Source organism: Paralichthys olivaceus, chromosome 8 (assembly GCF_024713975.1).
Source record: "Paralichthys olivaceus isolate ysfri-2021 chromosome 8, ASM2471397v2, whole genome shotgun sequence".
In the NCBI taxonomy this organism is placed as follows: Eukaryota; Metazoa; Chordata; class Actinopteri; order Pleuronectiformes; family Paralichthyidae; genus Paralichthys; species Paralichthys olivaceus.
The window spans coordinates 13327104-13354622 of NC_091100.1; the positions used below are offsets into that span (position 1 = coordinate 13327104).

Genomic DNA, 27519 nt, shown 5'->3' on the forward strand with positions numbered 1-27519 from the left:
GGGGGGGTGGTTGTGTTAAGTGTTGTGTTAAGTGTGTGACAGTTTATTTTGGAGAGTGACAACAGGTTTGCATGATCAGGTCTCTGAGAACGGAGGGGCTGAGCAGACTCCAGGCGACAGAGAATGGGTGAAATGTGTTGCATTGGATTACGTTTTATTCAGGAGTTTTCATTTATCCTCTGTATTTTTGCAGATTGAATTGTGAGGTCAGCAGTAGCCCAGAGTCCTAACTTGGTCTTGTGTTTGTTGTGTTGAGGGTGGTTCGTACTTCTCTTTAGCTCAGCCTATACTTACCAGTGCAGGTGGTAGGTTCCAGACAGGTGAGGCTATAAAGGTAAATGCCAGTTAATTGTGAAGGGAGGGGGAGAGGAGTTGGCAGCGACATGTGAGGCTTCAGATCTTTCTAGTTTTGTGTTCTTTTTCTTTCTCTACTATGACTTGGTTTTGATGGACTTCCCAGGGATTATATTGTCTAACATTTTGTCAGAAAAAAGTAATGCTTTTCAGTGCCAAATAAAATCCACCACCCCAATCTTTGGGGCGCTACAGGGTGTTAGTCATGACAGGCATTCCTCATTATTTTCTCACCAAACCGTCAGTTACAATGCATCAGTATAATAATCTTCAGATCAGTTGTATTAGTAGTATTATTCATTAGTATTATTATAATAGTCACAGAACATATCTTTATTTTGAATACTTTTGCTTGAAACATACATTTTAAATGCAGGACTTTTACAATGAAGGAATTTTACAGAGTGATTTTTCAATCGTTACTTCAGTGAAAAGTCTTCATCTTTCTTACACCACATTGGAAAAATCTTAAGACGTATGTTGTCTGCTTTTGTAAATGTTTTATAGGTGTTTAATGATAATAGCATATATAGCCTACTAGGACAAATTAAATGTTGAAGCCATGGAAAATGTTGTATTTTACTCTTTCAGCTTAGCTGCTTTGATATAATTCACCTAAAGGTAAACAGTATTGGGCACAATATACTGTATGTATTAATAAAGAATCTGTCTTGTCATATACTTTTCTTTTTTCCTGTAGAATTTAAACTCTAGTGTGATAAACAAAATTTGCAGGAAAAAACTGTTTAACCTTTGTCCTTAGTCAGTGTAGTGTTGATTTAAGGCACTAGCTACTGCTGGAGATTGGGTCAAATGTGTTTGACAAAGGAAGGACGCCTCAGTGGAGGTGATCTTAAATATTCTACATAACCAGTCACATATTGAGCAATTTCTGGTCAGTTTTGAAATATCTAAAGACAAAGAAAGCCAGGGGATGCTGAATTGTTTTATTTCTTTTCCAATTTTTGAAACTGATATTTTTATATTAGCGCACAGAATAGAATACTCTTAGGGATACTTAATTAAAACATCACAAATGATCCTGTGAACAAATACCAAGCTGCTTGAAACTTGCATTTGCCATGAAGACAGTCAGCAGAATATTCATTGAAAACACATTTCATGGTAAATGACGCTTGTGCAACAGAAGCAACAATAAGCCTACACTTAGGTCACACCTCCGACTCAAGACAATTTATATACAATAAATCTGCCACAGTTTTATAACTGACACACCCACACACTCTCTCTCACATACATATACACACAGTCAATGTTTCCTTCCATTATGCATCAAGGGGCACGGGACACATGGACAGACACACCAGATTGAATGCATAGAAGCAGATCTGTGTCAGAACAACACAGTCTCCTCTGTTGGAGTAGAAGGAGGTGGGCTTGATGTAGGTCCAGTCAAAGTTCCGCAGGTTCAGTGACCTCTGACAGTGCTGATCGCTGAGCGCCACCAGGGCTCGCACAATGGCATATTTGGCTGAGCAGCTGATGGCCGTCACCGTCCGCACCTTGTCAAAGTGCAGCAGAAAACATGGGTCATCCTGGAACCAGAGGACACAGAATGAGACAGCATGACGTATGTTACATATACCTTCTGAAACCAGAGCATTGATTTAATAATCGTGTAAAAGATCCCCAGATAGATGATTACAGCAGATACTAAATCAATTAATATCAGAGGGGGGTGGTGAGGGTTGACAATTATTATGATTTATCTTAAATGTTTTTAAAAAAGGAAAAGTATTGATAAAAGATTTAATTAGTTTCTCCAGATACAAGAGGTTGTCACATTATATCTACAAAAAAAGAATTGCATTCAGATGATAGAATGCTAAAGAATCTGTAATTGTTCCCTGAACGAAAACTTTAGTGTTTGACTAATGTAATTTGGTTGAAAGCTTCAGATGACTCTATTAGACCTTAAGGTTCAGATTCCTTTGTCAAAACCATATTTCTGCATTAATAAAGTAGATAAGTGAGCACAGTAAATTGATGCTGAAGATTGTTGGTATATCTTTTGTATTGCTATTATTTCTTATGTATTTTGTCTATTTATTTTTATTTAGGATCCCAACAAGAAGCAGTTGATTTCTGTAATTTAAAATGTAAAATAATTAAATTTATAACCATTGAAAATTATAGCTGGAGATAAATTACACAGTTCCAAAGCTTTTGTAATTATACAGAATAAAAAAGGGATTTTGAGAACATTTTACATGTGAAACTCATATTTTAATTATGAAAACTGATGCTTTAGAATATGGATATATAAAAAATAAGAAATATGACAACATTAAACAAGTGAAAATTTGGATTAAATCTGTTTAACTACCACATCGGGGTCCCGTCCATCAACAAGAGTCAGGTCATGCAGGGACCAGACCTCAGTCCTCCTGTAGCAGTCCTGGATGCTGGAGCGTTTAGTGTCGGACTTTTTGGAGCCAGACTTAAGTGACGGCTGAGAGATCTGACATCGCACTATACACAACTGCACCACTTTGTTTTTCTCAACTGTAGAAAAATCAAGAAACAACTTTTTTTTTTTTAAAGTGAACAGGTGCAGTGCACAGGCACAGTAAAAGTAAGACCTATAGTAGACTTTACATAATCAGGGTTTAAGATAATAATTCATACAATTATCATAATTAATTGACATTGTCGGCACATTTTCTGAAAGCATCTTTAAAAGATTGTTAAATACCATAATCATTTAAATGTTTATTCAAGGCATCATAGGAGGACACATGACCTGAAAATGTGTTCAGTAGTTGAACATATTTATTCTTTAAAAACTGCTTTCAATTTCCCAACAACAAGCCATTTACCTGCAACACAAAGAAAATGTCGTCCCTGCGTCGGCTCTTCTATCTCAATAAACTCCACCAGTCTCTGTTTGGAAGGTCGGAATAAAACTCTCTGCATCTCCTCCCTCAGAAGAGACGACATCACTGGGGAGAAGAAGGAGAAAAATCAAAGCTGGACAGTTGTTGAAAAAGCCTCACGTAAGCAGAAGAACAGTCAAGGAAGAAGACCACAAAATAAAAGAGTGACAGGAGATGACAAAGAATCCAAGAGAGAAAAAGAAAGAGAGTTGAGAAAAAGATGATGAAGATCAGTGTGGAGGACGACAGTGGAACCTGGCAGTGAAGAGGAGGGAGGAGGCTTGCTCTGGTCAGACCGTGTGAAAATATATGGTTGTGTGTGAAGTGGGAACACACACACACACACACACGCGCACACACACACACACACACACCCATTCCTCTCTGGTGCAGGGAAATCTTTCATTACAGCACTGCCTTCCTTCATACTCATACTAACTACCCAAGGAGGTATTTAGTAGAAGGGGAGCAATTAAAGGTCAATGTTTTCATCATTTTACCCTTTTATTGCTTCAATTAAGATCCATTATGATGATCCTGATATTGACCCAAGTTTCCTGCAAATATGGATTTCACTCTTGGATTTGTGTTTACATGAGTCAGGTGTATCTGACACAAAGCAAAGATGGAGACTTAAAGTAGTTTGTATGTGGTCATACTGTATGTTCCCTCACACCAGACATAGACAGTCTCTCTGTGTCTTTCCGTGGTCTTTCCGTCTCTCCTCCACTCACTCACTCAGTCACTCACATAGAGACATTGATATATAATGTGGCACCATGCCCAATGTTTGTCTGTGATTAAACGGTTGTTTTGTGGGAAAAGGATGTCCCACAGCACTCACAGCAAGGGTTTCCATTACCCTGTAGTAATTCAATCCCGGAGAACAGTTACAAGTGAGGTGAAGCACTTACATTTTTCACCAGCACATAAAGGATGCAACACTTCTTTAGTGATCGTGTCTCCACAAAGCAATTTGCTGGATGTACTGATAAGCACACAGAACATAATATCACACTTTTGATCAGCTCCAGTTCATGAGAGGTGAAATGAAACAGCACAGGACGACTTTTACCTAAAAAAAAAAACAACTGACACCAGAGTGTTGATTGAATTTGCATTGCATTTGTCACATTTGTGAAAACAAAGACGAGTCTCTCCGCAGCTAAGTGCTTTATTGTTGTAGTTGTTGATGATAGTTTTTGTGGGTGTTCACTTGAGAGGCTTTTTGCCCCTGAGATGGAAAGATGAGCGGATGGGCAGGAAGTAGGGAGGAAATATACAAGTGTTGAATCTCATGAATAACACATGAGGTTTATTGTACTTACTTATCATAAACCTTAACCCCAATATGTCTGTCATGTGCAACAGAAGCATCATTATATGACGCAACAATTAGAGAAGAGTTGTTTTTGTAATATGTGTTGGGATGTTGAAGAATTAAAACTGCAATATTTGAAATGCTCTATTTATATGCATTTTTGTTTCCCACTGACTTTGCAGTTTGTGAAAACATGATAGGAAATAAACTAAGATGGTAAATAGTTTAAGGAGAATATATGGTTTAAAAAGCGAGGAAAGAGGGCAGAGAGAAGTTGTGTGTAGCTGAAGAGGAAAGTCAGAAGAGCTGGCAGCAAGGGGAGAGGAAGACGGGGCAATGGGAGAACAAGATGATGAAGAAGAGACTAAAGGAAGATAGCAGAAAAAAGACAACTGAGAAAGCAGACATGTGGAAAGACAATTTCAAAGATTATACAGAGAAAAAAACGAAAAAGAGCAGAATCGAGTGGGATATGAGGGGAAAATATAGTGATGGGAGACAAAAGTGGAGACTTGAGCAAACGAGAGCAGAGAAACTGAAAAAAATGACACTGTGGAGAGAAATTAAAAACTATATAATATGGATTATGCAGGAAAAGACGAGATAAGAGATGGAAATAATGGGTGTAGGGAAAGGGGATGAGAATCCTTAAAATGCAGATAACGACTGATCCAAACAAACCGAAGGATAAAAATGATGACAGAGAGGAGAGTGAAAGCAAGGGGGCAAACTGAGTTCACAGAGACGAAGGAGATTGGAGGAGGGGAAAACGAGGCAGAGACGCTGCAATCACAGGTATAATGAGTCCGAGCAGGAGGAAAGATTTAATGAGGCTGCATAGTTACACCTTAAATAAACTAGAAGAGAGCCAATGAACACATTTGTTTATTGCACAGTAAGCCTAAGGCTGGAATTACAGGCGTGCTAGTTTTAAATAGGAATGCAAAACACTGGCGTTCTCATTACATTTATTCAACATACAGCAGATAATAGATTTTACAATGGTATATAAGGCAAAAACGATATCAGGAAACAAATTCTCCAGCAGTCGATATATCAATAATTATCACAAGAAATGTCACGAGTCACGTTATTATTTCTTTTGAGTTAATGAACAGATACTTGATAAAAGCAATATATTTTACAATTCTGAGGCAGGTATTTATGTGTTACACCTCCTCACTGTGCTTACTTGTGTAAGTAAGTAATCGATATGTTTATGTTGTCATAAACATATCGATTTATATAATGAGCTTTTGGTATATTGCTGTTGATAAAACTGATAATTATTGACATTTTTATTGCCCAGCCCTAATGGTATGTACAGATGTTGTGGTAATATGGTATTTTTGTATTGTTGTTGTTGATGTCCTCTTTCTAACTTGCTTCAACTGTGCTTCATCATTTCTATGTGTCACTCGTGAGATCACCCTGCCTGTTTCATCACCCAGCTTGTGATATTACTGCAGGTCTTTATTATTATCCTGCCTGTCAGTATCTTTACTGAGGTCATCTGTGCTCAATGAAAGGAAGTAGTGATGCAGCAGAGGATTATTCATTTTCCCTTTATTTATTATTTGACCTTGACATTGCCTTTGGTGTTTCCTCATTTCAAATTTATGAGATTTACATTGCGTGAATAGGTTGAGGGTTGGGTTACGTGCTTTAAAAACAAAGTTTGAGTCAGTGATTGATAGACAGAATAATTGGTGAAGAAAAATAGAGGATGTGCTACACTTTGCATTCAGTGTAAACTAACCTCTGTAAAACAAACACAGGAGCAGTGGATCTCTGGCTTGACTTGTCCTCACATTTCGCTGGACACAGTTGCCTTCCTTTGTCTGAATTTAACTTAACAAATACATAGGCAATGAATTCAATTTCTCTAACAGTCATATGGGTGCATTTTTCATTGTTTATCATTGAATAGACTCATGAATCATAAAAGTAATTCGAAAAGATTCCAAAAATGGGTGACACTTTATAGATGTGGAATTAATAAATTGTTAGTATGCAGACCTTTCAGATTTTATTTCTGAATCAGCTTTATTGGCCATGTATGCGTACACATACAAGGAATTTGACTCTGTTTTTCCATTGCTCTCAACATACAGAAATAGACAAATAAACAACAAAAACAAGGACAACAAAGCAGAACAAGGTTAAGCATAAACATTTAATGACTTTGTACAAATATGAATATAAATACACATACAAAAGTATATATATATATATGAACATAAAAACAGAACAACAATGACAATGATGCAGAGTGCAAAGAGTTGAATAAATGTGGAAAGATTGTCACAGGATACTATATATTCCAATTTAATTGCACGGTTACTTTGTGTGGCAAAATAATCCTCTACACTACAGAGTTGACGTTGTCACAACAAAATATATGGTTGCTAAGGGGGCAAAGGAAATTAACATCTATTTCCATTGCGCCTCATAAAAAGGTCCCTAAGGTCAAACAGCACCATAATACAACTTTGCAGAGCTTCAGTTACTTATCTGTATTTATATTTGGCTTCAATACTCTTGTACTTTTACTCTTGTACTTGTCTTCCAATCACCTTATACTTAAAATATCTGTGTGGTCAGTATCTCTATTGGCACATGCTTCTTTACAGTAACAGTGGATGGACTTTCATCTCACTGCAGTGAACTTATTCTTGACCTATTTTGACCTTTCATAATTATTTTGCTCTTGTGTTTTACAGTTTTGTGGACTACCGGATGCCTACACTTCCCTCTGGATCAAGAGAGCATCCATCCATCCATCCATCCTTCCATCCATCCATCCATCCATCATCCATCCTTCCATCCATCTCTTATATAAAGTCAGGGGAACCTCGGCACTGTGGGGCTGAAACGTCACAACTTGTGGGGTTTGTGATTGGATGTCGATAAAAAAAGGGGGAAACCCCTTTGCCACCAGGCAAGGCCACCCCCCACCCCACCCCCCGCTCTGCACCAGTCTACACTCTGCACCCAGGGCCTCCATCCAATGTCACATTGACAGCGACCGATCCTGCGTGTTTACCCTTGAAATAAGATCACGGCTGATTAAAATGCTGAAAGTATCTAGAGCAGCGTTTTAAAAATGTGAGCGAGAATCAGTCGCGTTAGAAAAACAACCACTCGATGTGTCCACGTATCATCTTCGCTTCATATGCGTGTAGAGAGGCATCATCATCATCATCGGAGTAACTGTCAGTGGAGCAGTCTGACGGGAAAAGCCCCAGAAACACACATTTTAACCCGCGGAGTCATCCCCCACCTCTCCCTCTCTCCGGAGCTCCCCTCTCCGCTGCTGCTGCTGCTACTGTACTTGCAAAATAGTGCGCCCTACTGTCTCCATTGCGCATGACTGTTCTCCGCTCTGTGAAGTAGGCCTCCTGTTTTTCTCCCCAACCCCCGGAGTCCTCCTGGCCCCCACCGCCTGCACCGCTCCAGTAAGTAAAACACGAAGCCCGCTGTTGCTCATTCAAAGGTAGCGATCTCTGTTTTCGGAGCCCCACAAGGGGGGGGGGGGGGGTTGTGGAAGTGTCCGGGGGCCGCGGTGCTCGGCAAACGGTGTGTGTGTGTTTTTCTTTAGCCGTGCGGAAGCGGTCGGACTGCAGCGGAGGCTTCGGGACTGTTTCCGCACGCTCGAGGGAGAGCAAGGCCCAGTGACCCACATTCAGAGCAGCCCAGTGTGTGTGTGCGTGCGCGTGGGCGAGCGTGTGCGCGTACCACTGTCACTGTGTGTGTGTATGTGTGTGTGTGTGTGTGTGTGTGTGTACATACATCTGCCGCGAAAATGTTTCCACCATCGCTGGGTTTGGACGCTTCTCCTCCGCCGACATTCGTGTTTTTGTCGGACTCTGCCGGACGTTAGCCTCGGTGTCTCTCCCGCCGCGGAGCTGCTTCGTGCCGGAGGAGCGACGGTAACATTTCACCGATTATTTTCTCCTCAATGTCAGTTGTTGCGTGACAGCTCGATGTTAACCCCCCCCCCACACACACACATACATACACACGCACGCACGCACACACTAGTGTTTATTGCCGTAAAGGTGAACGGGTTTCGGGGTCGTCACCGTGTCGTTCACCGTGTGAGAGACACCGAGAGCAGCGACTTGAATCTCGTGAGTTCAATGAGCAGTTTTCCTCGGTAGCAGGCTTAGTTAGCTTCCATGCTAACTCCACGGGCTGCCTCTGTCTCGGTTGTATAACGAACACCTGTGGCACCAAAACGTTCAAACGTGTATCTGTGCATTTGTCCCAGCTTGTTTATGTTTTGGGGGGGGGGGGGGGGGGTGGACTGCGTGACACCGTGTCCACGGGGCCATGTTCCTATTATCTGTGTTAATTCATTGACAATGGCGTACAGTGAGGGGAGAGTCGCCCAGGGAAGAAGCCCAGGCTAATGAGGCTTCACTTATTGGCCATCAGGAATGCATGGCTGCTGGTTAAAGGCTGGCGGAGACTCGTGCAGCATCGGTACCTGAATGTCTCTGTTATCTCACATTAAACTTGGTGCATTTAGTGTGATAATGCAATCAGAGGTTTTACTGTTCCCACTGGGACCTTCCTGACCGCAGTCATATCTTACTGCAAAATCCTCTTATAAGGGGGTTCAGTAGGACACAGTGTGATCCAAGTGGTGGTCTGCTGTCCCACCAGTGTCTGGGACTGCTTGTCAAATTTGGGGGACAGCACTTTCAGACTAGCCACAATGACACCACATGTCCTTGTGTTCTGTTGTTTTTTGTACAATGTTCTGTTCTGCATCTGCTGTAGCATGGGGACAATGATTTATATTTTATTGGTCAGATTTGACACCACACATTTCCCAGATTGTTAAAATGTGGAGATGAGCTGGTTTAAATAAATCTGTCAGCTGATGGAGAGAAATTTCTTATCAATATTTACATTTAAGCCCCTGTCTGGTTGTACTCTCTGCAGCATTTTAAAGATGTCACATTGGGCTCTAGCGCGAAGGGCTTTTGTCATCATAGAGGAAATGAATAAGAATAATAAAAATCCTCTCATTAATAAATGTCAATAATAGGCTGTAACACTTAGCCAATCATTCAACCATTAATCTGCATTTGGTTTATTGTTGTTTCAGTCATGCATTTTCCAGCAAACAAGACATGCGTTGATTCACGTTATACACTTGTGAGGGTGTTCTGCTTTTCTGTGTTTTATGTCATTTGTACACTGAATATATTGTTGTTGTGGACTGGTGGTCAAATCTTGAGGTTCAGGAATTTTACAGATAATTTTGTGACATTTTATTACCCAAACAATTGATTGCTCAATCCATAAGGATCAATTTCAGCTGAAATCTTATAGTATTACAAATATCTTTTTTAGATTTTAAATGTTTTTGGAATTTTCTATCAATTTATTGGCCAATCAATTATTAAAAGTTTTTGGTAGGTTCCCTTAGTTCCTGTTTTTACCTTGCAGCAACAAACACATTCACGTTGCCCGTTGGCCTCTTGAATTTGCATGCATGGTAAACAGTGAACACAGGCTGAGTGGTGTGTTTGTTAGTCCATGGTTTTTTTATGTTGCAGGTGAGGTGTGGCTTACACGTGAGGGTTTGTTAGTGCCAGGAAGAACGGCGGCCTTCACGTGCAAGGAGTCATCTGAGGAAGTAAGTTGAAATACATTTGATCGCCATTTTTTAAATATAATCTGCTCAAGGAGCCATATGAGTTTCTTTCAGATTCTTACCAATGCTAATAATGTGATCATAATAACTTAAACCAGTTATTCTCACATGAATCTCTTTTTGGTGCATTAAAATGATTTGTTGTTCATGATTTGATTAAAGAATTAAATAGAACAACAATTAGAATAGATTTTTATAAATTCATACATATAATATAATATAGGAATATATATATATATATATATCCATGTAAAAAAAAAAGGTCCAATGGGACATATGCTAAATGCATAATATAAACAGTAACACTGAATTGGTTGATTAGATGTGAAAATCTACTACAGTGTTTGGTAGCTTGTGTGGGAAAAGTCTTATAATATCATTTGATCTCCTGAGGTGTGCTCCATCTAATGATAATATACAAACTAGATCAACTGGTAAAGTAAGTGAGTAATATTCTCACGTGGAACTGCAGTTATAGGTCTCGGAAGCTTTTTTGAGTTTGTCCAGTCATTTCAGTTGTGTTGTTTTTCCTGTATAGGATCTTTTAAATTCTACCTTGTTGCAGCAGTTACAGTTCATGGCTATAGATGAAAGATAGAAACTTGCTAAAAGAATGAACCCAATGTGATTGCAATTTCTTCTCTGATTTCTCCCACAGGTTTGGTTCACCACTATGTCTTTCCTATGGTCCGATGCCCCCTCGTGACCCCAATGACCTTAACGCCAGTTTTGACTGTAGAGACAACTTTGACCCCAAGCCTTTTTTATGACCCCTGAGGAAAGAAGTTAACTGGTCACGTGCATAAGCTGTAGTGGGGTGAGAAATGACCGCACACACTTCCATTTACACAAACACACGCATAGCTGTGTTTTCTTACTGAGTAAATATAATTACAATATTTAAACACATGATCGCTTTCACATGTTGCAACATATTTTATATCATTTTCGCAGTGTGCCAACTATACACTCATTCATGGTTTTAGATGACTGAATTGTACTATAAATCATGATGGACACTAATAGAATACTTGTTTTTGTGTCTGTCCAGGTGGTCTTCCAAATGCCTACCTCACGCTTAAAGAGCAATTCACTCCAGCCACAGCCCTGATCAGCAGCCACCATGACATCAAGCATAGGGTATGCAATGAAATATATACACACACACACACACACACACACACACACACACACACACACACACACACACACACACACACACACACACACACACACACACACACACACACATTGCACACAGTAGCCAAGCTGATGTTTTTTAATTCTGCCATAAATTCTACTTTTACAAGTTTTATGTTGTGTCTGTGAATTAAGAAAGTTTGTTTTGTATTGAACATTACATTGAGAGGTGTCTCCTACCTGCTTACATACATGGTGGGGGGAGGGGTATATTAGAACTTTTATCTCAAAACTACAACTCTTTTATCAGTTTATCCGTTATTGCAAATTAAAGTGTTAAGGTAATTATATCAATAATTGCATGCCCCATTTGCAAATCTGATGTCTTGCTTTATTCTGCATTACAGTAATACTGTTCCAATTTTTTCCATTCATACACATCACAGTGTTTATGTTGACCTACATTAATTCAAACGTAAGCAAGAACACGCCTTGTTGCAAGAAAGCCCTCGTAACCTTCTTGGCAAGCAAAACACATTCCTTCCCACTCTCTCTCTCTGTCTGCCTCACTCTGTTTTTTTTTTTGTGTGACCCAAAAATAAACCTGCTCCTGGCATGTAGGAATCCTCTATTAGCCAACATCCATCATTAACTATTATTAACAATGCATATCTGCTTTTCAAACTGCCGACACGTGCTTATGTGGGAAACTCTGAAATATCTGTGTATTCTTTTACCTCCTCTAGGGATGATTGTAGCATCTTTGATGGGTTGATGGAAGAAGATGAAAAAGACAAAGCAAAACGGTGAGATAGATATAGACAACTAGTGACGTATGGACTTGAGACATTACATGGTATTTAAAAGATTGTGTCATGACCAGACCTACAGCATATTTAGAGATGAGTATTTCTAACCTTATTGTTTCAAGGTTCACGTGACAAAGTGGTTACACCTTCTCTTTTTCAAACTTGTGTCACTTAATCTGCCAAAAAAACAGAACAAAAACAAACTGACTACAAACCATTTCGAGTCTAATTCATCACTGTGGTTTGGATCGTAGCGTGTCCCGAAACAAGTCAGAGAAGAAGCGGAGAGACCAGTTTAATGTCCTCATCAAGGAACTCGGCACGATGTTGCCGGGCAACACCAGGAAGATGGACAAGTCTACCATCCTTCAGAAAAGCATCGACTTCCTGTGTAAACACAAAGGTCAGGGTTTTCTACCATCCTCACCATAACTTCCTGTGTTTATGTAGAGCACCTTGCTGGGTTGATATTTTTTTGTTTTATATTTAGTTTGCCAATCAAATTCAATGTACACTGCTGTCAGTGCTTGTTTACTCCACTACACTGACACTGTATAATTTACTCTAAAATTAAGTTTAACCTCCTCACTGTGTATTGTTTGTTTTATTAATAATCATACCGTTCTTTGATTTTGTAATGTGCTTCTTTACATCGACATCCTCTCAGTGTATCTCCCCTCAATCCTTTCTGAGCGCTACCTGAATACTAGGATAACTTGTTGAAACATTTAATTACAGCACATGGGTTACTGCTCTTACAGCTGTGCATGTTAAATAACAGACAGCTGCAACTGCTCTGGTGCACTATGATCTAGTGTTGTGTTTAACTGCCTTGTTTTGACTCTAAGCATTAAATTATCGTTACATTTTTTACACCGTGTTGTCCTGTGTTTTTGCCTGCTTTCTTTTTTTGTTGAGTCATGTCACCCCATCGTGTTTTTTCTCATAATTTCCCTTGCAAGACTATTATTTAATTCTTTCTTATAGTTCTTTCTCTCTCCATCTCCCCTTCACCAGAGATCGCAGCTCAGTCGGAGTCGAGTGAGATCAGGCCGGACTGGAAGCCTCCATTTCTCAGCAATGAAGAGTTCACACAGCTCATGCTGGAGGTCAGAAATCTCAAAATTTGCAATGTATACCTGGAGACAACATATGTCCAGTGTTTCATTACAGCTGAGGTTCATTTCTAGCTCACCTGAACAAATACATGCAGCTTTTTATACATTTTTAAAAGTATTTTAAAATCTCTTGTATTATTTAATTGATGTCAGCTACATTTTCTTTAGAATTTCAATTATAAATATCATTTAATTGAACCAAAGTCAAAGCTATGACAGCCTCCATCTTTTATGTATTCTCTTGCTTTCGACCAACATATCACCCCTTTTTTTTGTCTTGTCTGACATTATTAGGCTCTGGATGGATTCTTTATAGCAATGATGACTGATGGAAATATCCTCTATGTCTCTGAGAGTGTCACTTCACTACTAGAACACCTACCGGTGAGTAACACAGATTCATATCTTCTCCAGCTATGTTGTATGTTGTCATTAAGGTAATTGTAGAACAAGTTTGTTCAGATTTAACAAGGCAGAATGGCATGTGTGTTATTTATGTAGTGATAAATGACCACGTGTTATTCTGCTTGGTGAACAGTAGTCAGCACTCTAAGCCTTGGTATGACTTTGAGTTCACATGAGTGTTTTTTTACATAGACATATAAGAAAGCAACGTGACAGACTGTGCTGAATAGGGTTTGATCTTTCTCCTGATTTGTGTGTGTTTGTGTTCGTCTTCGTTCTTATGCATGTGTATGTGTTCCATAGGCGGACTTGGTGGACCAGAACCTGTTAAACTTCCTGCCAGTTGGGGAACACTCCGATGTGTACAAGGCTCTGTCCACACACCCCTCTGACCCCTCCGAGAGCCTTAGCTCCGATTACCTGAAGAGTCAGTAACACCATGCATCAACATGCATCAGCTCAATTTCTGAAAATACTGGCCAGTTTGTTGCATGATACTTTGGCATCTTTGTCACTGTTTCAATTTCCGTCTTGCTCCTTTTTTTTCTCTAGCTAAGAATCAAATGGAGTTCTGCTGCCATATGCTACGTGGGGCCATTGACCCCAAGGAAACCCCCATCTATGAATATGTTAAATTCATTGGAAACTTCAAGTCACTCAACAACAGTAAGTCAAGTAAGGCAGCTATTTTTCATTACAGTCATTATTCAATTGGTATTAACTGTGGGATCAGGTGTCTATCCCACACATTATACATGTGTTTCCATGCCTTACCAATGGAGGCACACAGCACCACATTATACTGTTTAATCTTTGGTTGTGTTCTCTGTTGTTAAAGTTCCCAATGTGACGAGGAATGGTTTGGCAGGAGTCTTACAGCGGTCGCTAAAACCTGCTTTTGATGACCAAGTGTGCTTTGTAGCCACAGTTCGACTGTCCAAACCTCAGTTTATTAAGGTACACCCACACATACACACACTAATATGAAATCACATAGTCACTACATAATAATTTGATCTGATGTTCCTGCTGTTGTTTTATGCCTCTGTGACTGCAACAGCCAAAGTCGGAGGCTTTATGTTTTTAGGTGGTTCAAGGTCAAGGTCTCTGTGACCTCACGTTTTGTAAATGCAGTTAATCTGCAAAGCCTGGAGGGAATTTTATTCATCTAGTACAAACGAGCACTTAGATTTAAAGATGATCTCACAAAACATGTTTGCCATGTTCCTCATGACTGCAATATCTCCAGAAACGCCTCGAGGGTTTTTTTTAATATGACACATATTTTGACCTTTACTCTAGGATGGCTTGATAAACACTTGTTGGTCAAAGGTCAACAAGCTCACAACACACCAAATTTACTATAGCTTAAGAATTCATGTGCTTATTATGACAAAATACACTTAAAGTAAATGAATAATAAATTATTATAAGGTATTATCATTTTAATTTATTATAAGAGTATTAACAGACATGGAAGTAAACTGAAAAATCCGTTGACAGAGGCATACAACTGCAAAATGTTGATTCTAGTTGGTTTTTATATTTGCAGGAGATGTGTACAGTGGAGGAGCCCAATGAAGAATTCACGTCTAGGCACAGTTTAGAATGGAAGTTCCTCTTTTTAGACCACAGGTAAACAGACACCTACCACGTTATCTCCATATTTAATACAATGTCTGGCCAGCAGGGCGTATTTGAAGTATGAACATTGTATTTTCACAGGTATTGACAGGTATTTCTTTGAGATATTTGCTATAATGTTGCCTTCTCCTCTTCAGAGCTCCACCAATCATAGGTTATCTTCCTTTCGAGGTTCTGGGAACATCAGGGTATGACTATTACCATGTAGATGACCTGGAGACGCTAGCAAAGTGTCACGAACACTGTGAGGGCTCCTTTTTATTTACTTTTTTTAAAAATTATTATTCTTTGTAAAAGCCTTTCTCTGTTTGTGGTCACTAACGCCTCTGCTCTCGTACACCTGCGTCTCTCTCCCGTTCAGTGATGCAGTACGGTAAAGGGAAGTCTTGCTACTACCGTTTCCTGACTAAAGGTCAACAGTGGATCTGGCTGCAGACACATTACTACATCACCTATCACCAGTGGAACTCTAGACCAGAGTTTATTGTCTGCACACACACAGTTGTCAGGTACTGCAGCTGAATTCAGTTTCCTCTTCCTTTGTTTTAGGACATTTATCAATTAGATTAGATCTATCCAGACCATTGTGAGGAGTCTGAAAAGGCTCCTCATATCTACTTTTATGATCTGTTTACTTGTGAAGCCGCATTTCTAAATGGTCTCTTACACATACAACACTGTTTCCATTTCTGTCTGTCTCTGACCTCCATTTTTTTGTCCAAACTGCAGCTACGCAGAAGTGCGGGCAGAACAGCGCAGGGAGCTGGGTATCGAGGAGACGAATCCAGATGTCAGTATGGATAAGGTGAGAAATTACTACCAGAAATCACCTATACTTCAGAAATACATTATCCATATTATTTAAGTGATAACAATAAACAAGAAAAAGATATGTAATATTTATATATATAGATAGATTTGTTATTTAAGAGACAAAATTAGAATATCGTTGGTGTGATTGAGCTTTCTAATATAAAAAGCCTCAAACAGAAGGAAGTCAAAGTTCTTTTTTCCACATTTTTATCAATTTCTTTCTTTCATTGAGTTACTGCTGCATCTTCACTCCTCTTGTGTGATATTGTCTAATGTTAACATATCATTATTTGATAATAAATGACCCATTTTGGCCAAAGCAAGGGCATTTTATTTACTAATGTGGTTTTGCTTTAATTTGATATAAGGATCCTTTGCTAACTTCACCCACAAGCTTTGTCATTTCCAACTATATTGAGCCTGACATTTTGTTTCCTCTGCTTGTCTGTGTTTAGAGTCAAGACTCTGGCTCAGAGTCACAGCTGAATACATCAAGCCTCAAGAAGGCTCTGGAGCGATTTGACCACAGCCGATCACCATCGACCTCCTCACAGAGTTCCCATAAGTCCTCAACGCATGTCTCAGACAACACTTGCACTTGTAAGGACAGACACACCCTGCTTTGAATTTACATACATATGTTATCAGTTGTTCCCTTGAGACTTATATTCTAGAGAGCAGTTATTAGTCCATCAGTTTAGTGTCTTCATTTTAGTTTCATGGGATTTATAGGCTCTGTAATAAAATGATATGGTCAGCATGATCTGATTAGGACCGAAGCTCATCAGCGATTCTTTTTCTGCAGCAACAGCCTCAAAGCTACACATGGACACCGCCACACCTCCTCGGCAGTCGCTAGCCTCCACCATGGAAATGACTTCACAGCGTCGCTCGTCCATCAGCAGCCAGGTGAGACTTCTTTGGCTTAAAACAGTTTCAAATAGCAAACCATAACTTTTGATTTGCACAGAAGCTGTTTGTGGCCACGGGTACCACATACAGTTTTATAATGCAATAGGGTTAAGGTGATTTTATACATCAGATTTGTCATAATAATGTGGATCATTGTGTATTTACAGTCAATGAGCTCTCAGACCACAGGACAGAGTGTGACTCCAAGCATGATCACTCAACAACAACAACAACAACAACAGCAGCAGCAACAACAACAGCAGCAGCAACAACAACAACAACAACAACAACAACAGCAGCAGCAACAACAAATACAACAACAGCAACCACAGCAGCTACAGACAAACGTACAGGTGAGAATGATGGCACTAAATGACTGTCTGGCTACTATCACTACATAATGTGTTGTTGAGTAAAGCTAAAAACAATTTGTTGATATAATATATGATATAAAATAATAGGCAGACTAATCAATAATAATCATCATTCACTGCAGCCCTGCTGTGGAGTTTGATACCTGCTTATTTCCAAGGGTTGAACATCACCAGTTGCTGCTTAGGCAATACGACTGAAATACCTAACCTGCTCTTTTTTTCTCCACCCACAGCCGGTGATGGAGTTCACGGCGCAGGTGAACGCCATGCAGCACCTAAAGGAACAGCTGGAGCAGAGGACCAGAATGATCCAGGCCAACATCCAGAGGCAGCAAGATGAACTCAGACACATTCAGGATCAGCTGCAGCGAGTCCAGGGACAGGGCATTCAGGTGAGATATAGACATATAATGGCTGTCAAGGCAGCAGCATTTAAAATGTAAAATTGTGGCTTTCAAAGCATTTAATTCAGGTCAAGTTTATGTCATTGTATGTTTATTCATTATTTCTTTAGTTGACATATGCTCTTTAGCATTTGCTCATAACTTATTCACAACTAAATGTTCAGAGATGCTGTCAGAGGTGTCAGTGACTCAGAGTCATTAACACCCTGGCAGCTGGACAGAGATATTCCACTCTAACATTTTTGAGTAAGCTTCCCCTTCCAACCAATCAGAGGAGGCCAAAGACAGGGGTGGGATCTCACGACTGTAAACCGATACCTGAACACACTTCTGGCTCCACTACTCCACTGGCACTAGGCTTCAAGCTAGTATTAGCTGCTGGATGACATCTCTGGCTGAGTCAAAGACTAGGAGGCTCATGACTCCTGCATTAGTTTAGACAGTGAGCAAGAAACAGTACTAATGTACGTTTATAACTGTGCATACCAGCACTTGTCAAATGAAATTAAAAAAAACTAGGAGGGCATTTAGAGAGCGCATGTCTCTTATTGCCACATTGCTTTGCGATCAGATACTTATACCATGTACACATACATTTTCTGCAAACTGCTAACAGGCAAAATATCAATTCTCTCATATACTTGAAAGGAAGATTTGTTACCGTAGAGCATAAAATGCATCACTCTGTGGATCTGCACTTAATTTCTTGTTTATAGATATTAACCCACTACAAATTCCTGTTTTTTCACATAAAGATCTTATTTCTTGAGAAATTCACACAGATGTTTATAAAATTGTCCTGTCTCACAATGTTAAAGAAAGTGGAAAAGAAATTCCTGGACACCCCCCTAAATTGAATACACTCCAAAAGTTAACATGTTCTTTCCTGACCCATTTTGCGTCCTTCTACCAAGTTTCAAGAATATGCTCCTGTAGTTTTTGTGTAATGCTACAAACAGACAATGAAAACCTTTTTGGTGGAGATAATAAACCAGAGAGCTACTTCAATTTAGTGTAAAGGTCTAATTTACTGTCAGCATAAATGCACACTTACCTTTTTAAAAAGTCATTTCTGTTTTGAAAGCAATCACAAGCTCAGCAGTGACCTATATGTTCCTTCCTATGATTGTTTCCAAATTTATAAAAAATCACTTTAAAAAAATGGCATCCTGCGTCTCTTTTAAAAAAAAAAAGAAAAAAAAAAGAGATCAATCAGTGTATCTTGTTTTGTCTTTTCCTGTTGAATTATATACCTAGCTACCTGACCTAGATCAGGACTTTAATCATGCATTATGTATTCACACACAGACCACTAAGAGTGTTTGATTTGTTCTCGACAGATGTTGTTGCAGCAGCAGGGTGGAGTGATGAACGTACAGCTTCCTCAGGTGGGGTCGGTGCAGCAAACAACTTCTTTGACCAATCAGGTCCAGCAAACGACGATTAACCCTGTCCATCCGGGAACTCAGCAGCTCACCATCCAGCAGCAGGCGCCTGCCCCCCAGCACAGCTTACAGCAGCAGGCCAACACCCTCACACAGGTGAGACACACACACACACACACACACATGTGTAACTTGTTGTTAAAAACAAATTCTAAATTCGATCAGTATTGTTGTTTAAACTTTTGCTTGGTCACATTTATGTGGAGATTGTCTAAAGTTATAGAGACAGCACTGTTTTGTAGAGTTGTAACAGGAAGTGCCATAGGGGATGCTGTGTGTTCATGTGAGAGGCTTCACCGAACACTCAGGGACATCCAACCTTTGTAAAGCATTCCTTGTTGTGTTTGACGTGGTAACATACACTATGTATGCTCTATTACAAAAGTATGTATACATTAGGCCAAATAGGGTCATGCTTGTCTTCATGGCACGACTGCAGTAAAACTTTTACCATCCCATTATCTTTTACATAGACCTCTTTGACCTCCAGATTGAAACAATGTGCAGATAGATCTGGATTTTCAACTTCGATTGATTTTAATTTTATGCATATTGTTTGTTTTATGTTGTGTTTTATTTATTTCAAACTGGCATTGCAGAACCTTTTCTCCCCCTTCTGGCAGTGAAAATAATTACACAAACAAGGCTCTCCAATGAGGAAAAGCCATACCACTGGCCGTCCACATGTGTTCTAGTTGTTCCTCTGAAAACCACTTTTCTTGGACACTTGCTTGCCTTTTTCACCATTGTCTTCACCATGCTCCTAGTTAGCTTCGTCCGTCTCCATCACTACGATTGCTCCCCTCCTCAGCTCTGGCAAATCAATCATTGCTCTTTGACATAATATACATCCCTATTAGCAGTTCAGCATGGGACAGTGCTTACAGACACCAGATTTAAAACTCTGCAGTTTACCTGGCACCTTTTGGCTTAATCAAGATTGAATAAACGTGTTGTTTGGTTTGGGATTGAATATAAAGGATGTTAATTTATACGCACATGTCCACTTTTAAACTATGTTCGAATTGGACTTGGACTAATATAATATCAAACACGGAAAACTTGAAAAAACAGGTGCAGTAATTAATAAAAAATAGGCCCCTACTCAGTCTTCTCTCTTTTATAGAAATATATGTCATGTCCATCCAACCTTCTCCACTTTGCCCATCTGCAGCCCCAACGTCAGCCCCAGCAACCTGCCCAGGCTCAGCCTCAGACCCAGGGCTCTGTATCCGCCCCACTGTACAACACCATGATGATTTCCCAGCCTGGGCAGCCCAACGTGCTGCAGATCAGTACCAGCCTGCCGCAGAACAACACACCACAGGGCACAACCGTGGCCACCTTCACACAGGACCGACAGATACGGTATGTAGACGAGAAGCACCGCTGATACAGAGAGATACTGCTCCTCATTAACCAAGCTGTTAACCAGAATAGTTAACATGCTGTATCATTTGTGGATGCTGAAATGCATTGTTGTTTGTTATTGCGTATTTCACCTCCCTCCTTTTTGTTCTTACTCGCTCCAGGTTCCCAGCAGCGCAACAGCTGGTGACCAAGCTCGTGACAGCTCCAATGGCATGTGGCGCCGTCATGGTGCCCACCTCCATGTTCATGGGACAGGTGGTCACCGCATACAACCCCTTTGGTGGGCAACAGGTAAGAACAAAGTTGTGGCTAACAGAGAAACCTATGAAACAGATCTGGGGCCTCATTTATAACTGTTGTGTACGCATCTTTGAGATTCAGATTCCACTTCTCACACAAACAATAGGATCTATAACAGCAACCATGATGGGTGAAAGTGCGCACATGCACGCAAACTTTAACCCATGTGTACCAACATTTTGGAAACGGTAAAGTGGCGATGCAGACGTGTGGAGGTGAATTATTAGTGCTTGCACGATAGAACTTCAATTGTAAAAGACACCTAAAAGCAAATGACAGTAAAATAGCAAAAATAACAGTTACAGAACCAAGTGATTGATAGTTTTTATAATAAAAATATTTTTATTTAACACTGCGCCTGTATCACCATGCACAACTTAAATTTTCATATAATTTGCCTGTGTGTGTAAAATCACTGTGTGACTGTACTGTCAATCTATAGAGCTGTGATCTTGGATCTTTGTGCTAAACTGCATCCAGTATTAGACAGACCGACTGATGGAACTGAACCATCCCAGTACAAACACATGTTCTGTCCCCTCTGGGTTAATTAGCCGACAGGTATGTTTGATATGAATAATTTTTCGGAGTTTTGGATGATTACAAAATGAACAGGTGATACAACATGTCCCCCCTTTTTATTTCCTGCACAAAGCATCTTTAAAAGTTGAGTACTTAGAGAATCCATTGAGGCATCATAATCAGTAGTATTAGTGACGTCAGTGAAAATCAATTTAAAGGAATCAAAAAGCACAAAATGGACTTAAATATTCTAATCAAAACTTAATTCATTCGACCTGCTTGTTTTGGTTATATCTCCTGTTGGTCTGTGTTAACTTCTGTGTCACTTCAGCAGGCGGGCCAGACCCAGACCCTTACTCTGCAACCGGCCCAACCTACTCAAGGTCAGCCTGATGTCCAAAACCAAACAGCTGTGGTGGCGCAGAGCGGCCAGCAGGGGCAGCAGCAACAACAGCAATTTCTACAGGTATCAGTAGAGGGCAGCAAATACCACTGCTCTTTCTTAAGTGTCTTTTAATACAGTGAAAACTTTTTACAGTGATCACAATAGTCCCAGGCCAAATTGATCACTACAAGCGGTTGATTACTATAAATAAATTGTCTATCTTCTGTATGATGGTCCCGGAACTAGAGGGAAATGTTGTACACTCGTGTATGGGTGCACACATACGCACACACTCATTCACTCACTCACTCACTACAGTTAAACATCGATTTGTTTGAAGTGATGCCACAATACCAACACTGATCATCACATAATTATAGATACTTTTTTAAAGCCTGTTATGGCTCCTCTATCTTTCTGTCTTTCTCTCTGTCTCTCTCTCTCTCTCTCTGTGTCTCTGTCTCTTTCTCTTACTGCCTTACACACACACAGACAGTGTGATAGGACACTTGTGTAAACTCAGACTGGGTAAAAACATAGTCAACAAAGTCAATGTATGGAGAGCTGGAGGAGATGGCGACATGCCCGATTTGGTTGGCAGTTATGAGTTATAAAGACACAGAGAGGAGCAGTAATGTAAAAAAAAAAGTAACTTTTTGACAGTCCAAACATATATTAAAAGACTCAAAATGATCACTGTAAGCAGATTATTTAAACAGCATTTATATAGGAACAATCTTTTTCTAAAGCTTTTTAATCCATGTTAATCACTATATCTGTGATCATTATAAGCTGTTTCCACTATACAAGGAATAATGTTATTTATGTACTTGTGTTATAGATTTATTTCATATTCTAATATTGTTGCACTGTTCTGTCAGGGCACTCGTCTTCTTCATAGCAACCAGTCTACCCAGCTGATTCTGCAGGCAGCTTTCCCGCTCCAACAACAGGGCACATTTACCCAGGCAACACACCAACAGCAAACACAGCAGCAGCAACAACAGCAGCAACATCAACAACAACATCAACAACAACAGCAGCAGCAACAGCAAAGGCAGCAACAGCAGCAACAATCTCACCACCAGAGGCACCAGCAGCAGCTGAAACCACAGCCCCAGAAACAGCAGAAAGCCCCATCGTCACACAGAACTGACAGCGTCAGCAGCCAACCACAGTAAAGTTTGGAGGAAACAGTTTAAACCTGGGGAAGTGAGACTGTTGAGGGATTTGCTGAACACATTTGCGCTGGTTGTGTGGCTGCCGCAAACTTCCTTTCCCCCTAAAAATCGTAACCCTCCCTTTCTCCGACCGAAAGAAACAAATCATAGGAGAGAGGAACGAGTCTACCAGGAACTCACTGAGGATTGTCACCATAGCAACAAGATGGATTAAAATCCCCTTTTCCCTCACTCAAGGCGGTGCAGTGAGGGTACTCCAGTCTCCGTGGAAACCCCACAAAAATTCTGAGAATACCTTATTACCACGGTAACGACAGACTTTTTAAAGGTGTTTCAAAGTGGACTGACCCTGTACAGATTTACTGTATGATAAAGAAGAAAACATGTAAATATCCAGTATAGCCTAACAGGAAACAGAAATGTAGTATTTTATATGATTGCATGGAAAGAATAACTGTGTAAGCTTTTATTAGTCGCTTTTGAAAAATTTTTACTTTGTTCAAGTGTTTTCTGGTCAAATATGGAGCAATGATGTGCTCTCCAAGACCCCCTGCTCTTCCCCCCACTTCTCTTAAAAAAGCAAAAAAAAAGTCCAGATTAGGGCTTTAACGTTTTGTCAGTTTGTTTAAACAATGGTTGGGGTTGGGTTTTTTTGTGAAAGTTGTGAAACTGTCTCTGAGACAATAATGGCTCTTTTTAAACTTTATAATCACACATTATATTTGGCAAGAAACCAGATTACAGTTGAACTGAATTATTTGCAGGATGCTCACTGTACGTATAACGGGTTTAGTGATTCCAAGTGCCAATAACATAGTCAATTATGTTTTTTTTTTTCTCTCGAGCAGACTATTCAAAGGCGTATATATATTTTTCAGCAAAATATTACCCCTAATAAACTTAATGCGTGTGTATATAGTAGGGATTATTTTTTAACAGAGAGCCCTATACATAACAAACAGTATATCCTCAACCTCCTGAAACTTTAGCACTTGATGTGGCTGTGTACAGTAAATCACTGTCCAGACCTAGTTGTTTGTAATCTGTGGTGTGATTCTGTGAGATAATGTGCGTTTTTTTGGGAATACAATCTTTGTGTGGGTGTGTGTGCATGAGAATGTGTGTTTGTCGCCCCTCGTGTCTTACAATATTGACTTAGTAAGGGTTTGAAGTTGCTGGATGGTACTTGTATTCTCAGGAATGTGGAAAGTTTTGCTTCTGCCTCAGTCTGGAACCAGAACAGGAAGGATTAGACAGTGATGCTGCAGAGACCAGAGGAAGAAGTGTCCGTAAAGGGCGTGGTGATCTAATCCGAACCAGATTTCCTAGAGCCATCATCGTTTCCTTATTAAAGTAGAAATGCAGCTTGGCGTCTCCAAAGAGCGGCGTGGAAGAATATATATATATACAGTTTTTATTGTTGAGATAAAGTAGAGCAGAAATATAAAGGAACCATTTTTTTTTCTCAGCTGATTTTGTTGCAGCAGCGAACCTTTCTCTCGGTCTTCTGTATTATCAGTGTTTTATCCTGTGTCTCTCTTCCTAGGCCTCAGAAACCCTCATGCAGTTCAGTTCATGTCTCAGTTCTCAAACAGCAGTTAAAAAAGCAGGAATGAACCCAGGTCCGTTTGAAATTAAATGGAAGTGGGCTTATTCCCTGTACTACAGTTGTAAAGCCATATCAAACAGAAAAGCCTTGGATTGGAAGAAGTGAAGTGGTCGGCAACGGAGCATTTAGAATGTGTTGTTTTGTCTCCCGGTGTAGTAAAACTGCGTGTGTGTGCCTGTGAGTGTGTGTTTTTATGAATATAGTGTGTCCTCTTCTTGATTCTACTTCTTGTATCACTCGGGGGTCAGTATTGGTTTCCCCTGGAGATAGCCAATCAGTTCTTGCGTTGCAGTATAAAGAAATAATTGTAATATTCAAGAAACTTCCTCTCCAGTTGGGCTCAGTGTTCTGAAAGCCCATGTGTGGGACAGCTCAGCTTGAATACGTGTGTGTGAGAGAATGAGTCTGTGTGTGCATGTTAACTGTCACTGTAACCCAGTATATTTTCAAATGGAAGTGTGTGTGTGTGTTTCTGTGATTGGAAAAAGGATGCATGTGAGGCAATGCAGAGCATTGGTCACCTGTCGTGCTAAGACGGGGAGCGTTATTGTTTTACAAGGACGTTCTGCTCGACAAGAACTTATCACAATAACTACACATCAGACCAGTCTGGAGCAGTGACCCTCAGAATAATAACGTTTAGAATAAATAGACATCTGTGTGACTTACAGGGTGAAATCCTCCTCCAGTTTTCCAAAATAGATTTCTTACTGAGGGTCGTACTATTCAAACCAGGTCTTCCACTCATCACAAAGCATATATATAAATATATATAGATCCTCTATAGACTAGTTTGTGTTTAAAGCATCACTTTGAAGGGTCATGTTGAAACCTTTATAGTTTGTGTCACTGATACCCAGCCCAAAGAATGTAAAGGTGTGTTAAAGAGACTCATGGATGTTGTAACTGTTGATTTATGGAGAACCCATGACAGGCTTTGTGATGAAGGAAAACGAGAGGTGTGAAAAAAAACTATCTCACTGAACTACAATCTTATTTACAAGCTTTGCATTGTAAAAGAATGCCTGAATGTTTCACCAATACCAACTTTGTGTTTCTGTCTTTTTGCAACAATAATGTGACAACATCTGGGTGGGATGAAAAAAACTAAAGAATTTGAGGTGTAGGATATTGGAAATGGGCAAGCGAGGCCCCGCCCCTCCACACAGGTCACTTTTTTCCACGACACAAATTTGGTTCTAAAGAGTCTTAGTTCTAGTATAATTCTGTACACATACACAAAGCTACGTACACCAGTATTCAGTGTAAAACGGTGCTATGCTCACCTGTACTGTATGTATATCCCTCCTTCTGCTCTTGAACTGTGATCCTTTATCTACCCCAAAGTCAAATGTAATAATAATAATCAATATTTTGAAGCAAAATGTTTGCTATTATTCCCCCCCCCCCTCCTTTTGGTCATTTTGAAAATAAAAACAGTTGCAAATATTATACCTGACACGTGTGCTGCCATTCTGTTGTGTTGTGTATGTTGTGTATATTAGCTGAGCTGGTGGTGTGGGTCCACAGATGTCGACATCTGTTTGATGGGATGCAATTTAATTTTCTTTTCGTTGTTTGAATTGCAGCTCAAATATGGGATGTCTCTCCATGAGGTTTGGTGCCGACGTCGTTGCCGGTCCTCAAAATAAGTATAATCAGGTAAGTATGTGCATTTGTGCCATCTGTACAGCTGTACTTTGTCTGGCTGTTTGGCAAAGGCTTATTAACATACAAAACTAAAATGGTGTACTTTCCTCTTAAACATCAGTGTATTAATTTTATTATAATTCTCTAGACTTTAGCTCAAAGCATAATTTTACCGATTTTCAGAATGAATTAAGTCTTGTGTCATAAAAAACAGGACCAGACTTTCCACTTCTTCCCAAGTTATGATATATCAGGTGTTTTGTAGGTTTTTATCCATTGACTTTTTAGATATAAAACGCCATCAAGTCGTAATTTTATCCAGTGAGCCATTTATGTTGTAATATTGTCATGATTAACAAAACTTTGACGTTTGAGTCCAAGTGCACATTTTGACCAAATTCTCTCATGGTGTTCCTGAGATAGCGTGCATTCTCAAAAGAGTCTATATAAAGATGAACGTTCTGTCTCTGCTTCCTCCCACTATCCAGAACTGAAGCCAAAATATCCCAGATACGAAGGCTGCCATCTTGCACATTTGGAGCTAGAGTCTGCACAGTAGCCATTGGTGGATGGAGTCAGGTTAGCGTGGTACTTGGTGAGTCTGTCCCAACTGTCAATGTCATTTAAATATCATCAAATAACCAATTTGAAGCAAACTTACTGGAAAAATAGCACTTGAACAAGCATCAGTGTAAACTAAAATGACAGAAATCATCTTTGAGAAAATTTTACTTGTACTTTATTTTTTTGGTCGAGATCCCATCCACTAACATGGAGGAGGCGGAATTTATGACCTATACAACAGCCAGCCACCAGGGAGCGATCATGATGCTTTGGCTTCGCTTTGGGAAAGCGGTCATGTTATCCATTTTTAAAGTCTATGCTCTAGGGTGGTACAGAAAACCCCAAAACATAAAAATGACAAAGGAATCGGACGCGTTCCAGTCGTCCTAACATCACAGGTACTTTATTATTACAAGTCAACCAACTGTATCAAAACTGCGAGAACCTCAAAACCAGTGTACATTAGCTCTCCTCTGGCTGCCCTCACCACAACAACTGTGTCATAACCAGATGCATCATTCAGTATTTCAAAACAAAAAAAATCTATAGGCACATCTCTATTGTATTTACATTGCATACAATTTTGACATAAATCAAGTAAAAAGAGCACACGATCACATGGCCACAGTG

At 39.8% G+C, this 27519-nt stretch overlaps 2 protein-coding genes across 6 annotated transcripts; one reads left to right on the forward strand and one right to left on the reverse strand.

Moving 5' to 3' along the window:
• Positions 1–1287: 1287 nt before the first annotated feature.
• Positions 1288–8498, reverse strand: exoc1l (exocyst complex component 1 like). The gene is made up of 4 exons (XM_020100465.2): positions 8365–8498; positions 3195–3317; positions 2702–2880; positions 1288–1910 (listed from the first exon to the last, which is right to left on the reverse strand). The coding sequence occupies exons 2-4, from the start codon at positions 3313–3315 to the stop codon at positions 1641–1643; spliced, it is 570 nt and encodes a 189-aa protein (XP_019956024.1). The 5' UTR covers positions 3316–3317; positions 8365–8498; the 3' UTR covers positions 1288–1640.
• Positions 7895–26127, forward strand: clockb (clock circadian regulator b). 5 transcript variants are annotated; one of them, XM_020100457.2, is made up of 24 exons: positions 7895–8030; positions 10146–10225; positions 10902–11060; positions 11295–11383; positions 12130–12189; positions 12447–12595; positions 13210–13301; positions 13605–13694; positions 14019–14142; positions 14268–14390; positions 14554–14672; positions 15268–15350; positions 15497–15603; positions 15721–15868; positions 16089–16164; positions 16628–16772; positions 16978–17081; positions 17252–17437; positions 17692–17850; positions 19203–19403; positions 20482–20675; positions 20840–20969; positions 21832–21966; positions 22767–26127. In XM_020100457.2, the coding sequence occupies exons 4-24, from the start codon at positions 11367–11369 to the stop codon at positions 23064–23066; spliced, it is 2742 nt and encodes a 913-aa protein (XP_019956016.2). In that variant the 5' UTR covers positions 7895–8030; positions 10146–10225; positions 10902–11060; positions 11295–11366; the 3' UTR covers positions 23067–26127. The 5 variants fall into 5 exon arrangements, with proteins under 5 accessions (XP_019956016.2, XP_019956020.2, XP_019956022.2 ...); XM_020100461.2 differs by having other exon boundaries at positions 21835–21966; XM_020100463.2 differs by having other exon boundaries at positions 14268–14381.
• Positions 26128–27519: the final 1392 nt, after the last annotated feature.

Bases quoted from the DNA above. Each gene is read 5' to 3' on its own strand.
- clockb (XM_020100457.2), top strand. The intron at 14,391-14,553 runs GTAAGGCAGCTA...CTGTTGTTAAAG, and splicing joins ACTCAACAACAGTAAGTCAA to TTCCCAATGTGACGAGGAAT. The intron at 20,676-20,839 runs GTATGTAGACGA...TACTCGCTCCAG, and splicing joins ACACAGGACCGACAGATACG to GTTCCCAGCAGCGCAACAGC.
- exoc1l (XM_020100465.2), bottom strand. From the start codon at position 3,315: ATGTCGTCTCTTCTGAGGGAGGAGATGCAGAGAGTTTTATTCCGACCT. The intron at 2,881-3,194 runs GTAAATGGCTTG...ATTTTTCTACAG, and splicing joins ACATTTTCTTTGTGTTGCAG to TTGAGAAAAACAAAGTGGTG. The intron at 1,911-2,701 runs GTAGTTAAACAG...CTCTGGTTCCAG, and splicing joins ATGGACGGGACCCCGATGTG to GATGACCCATGTTTTCTGCT.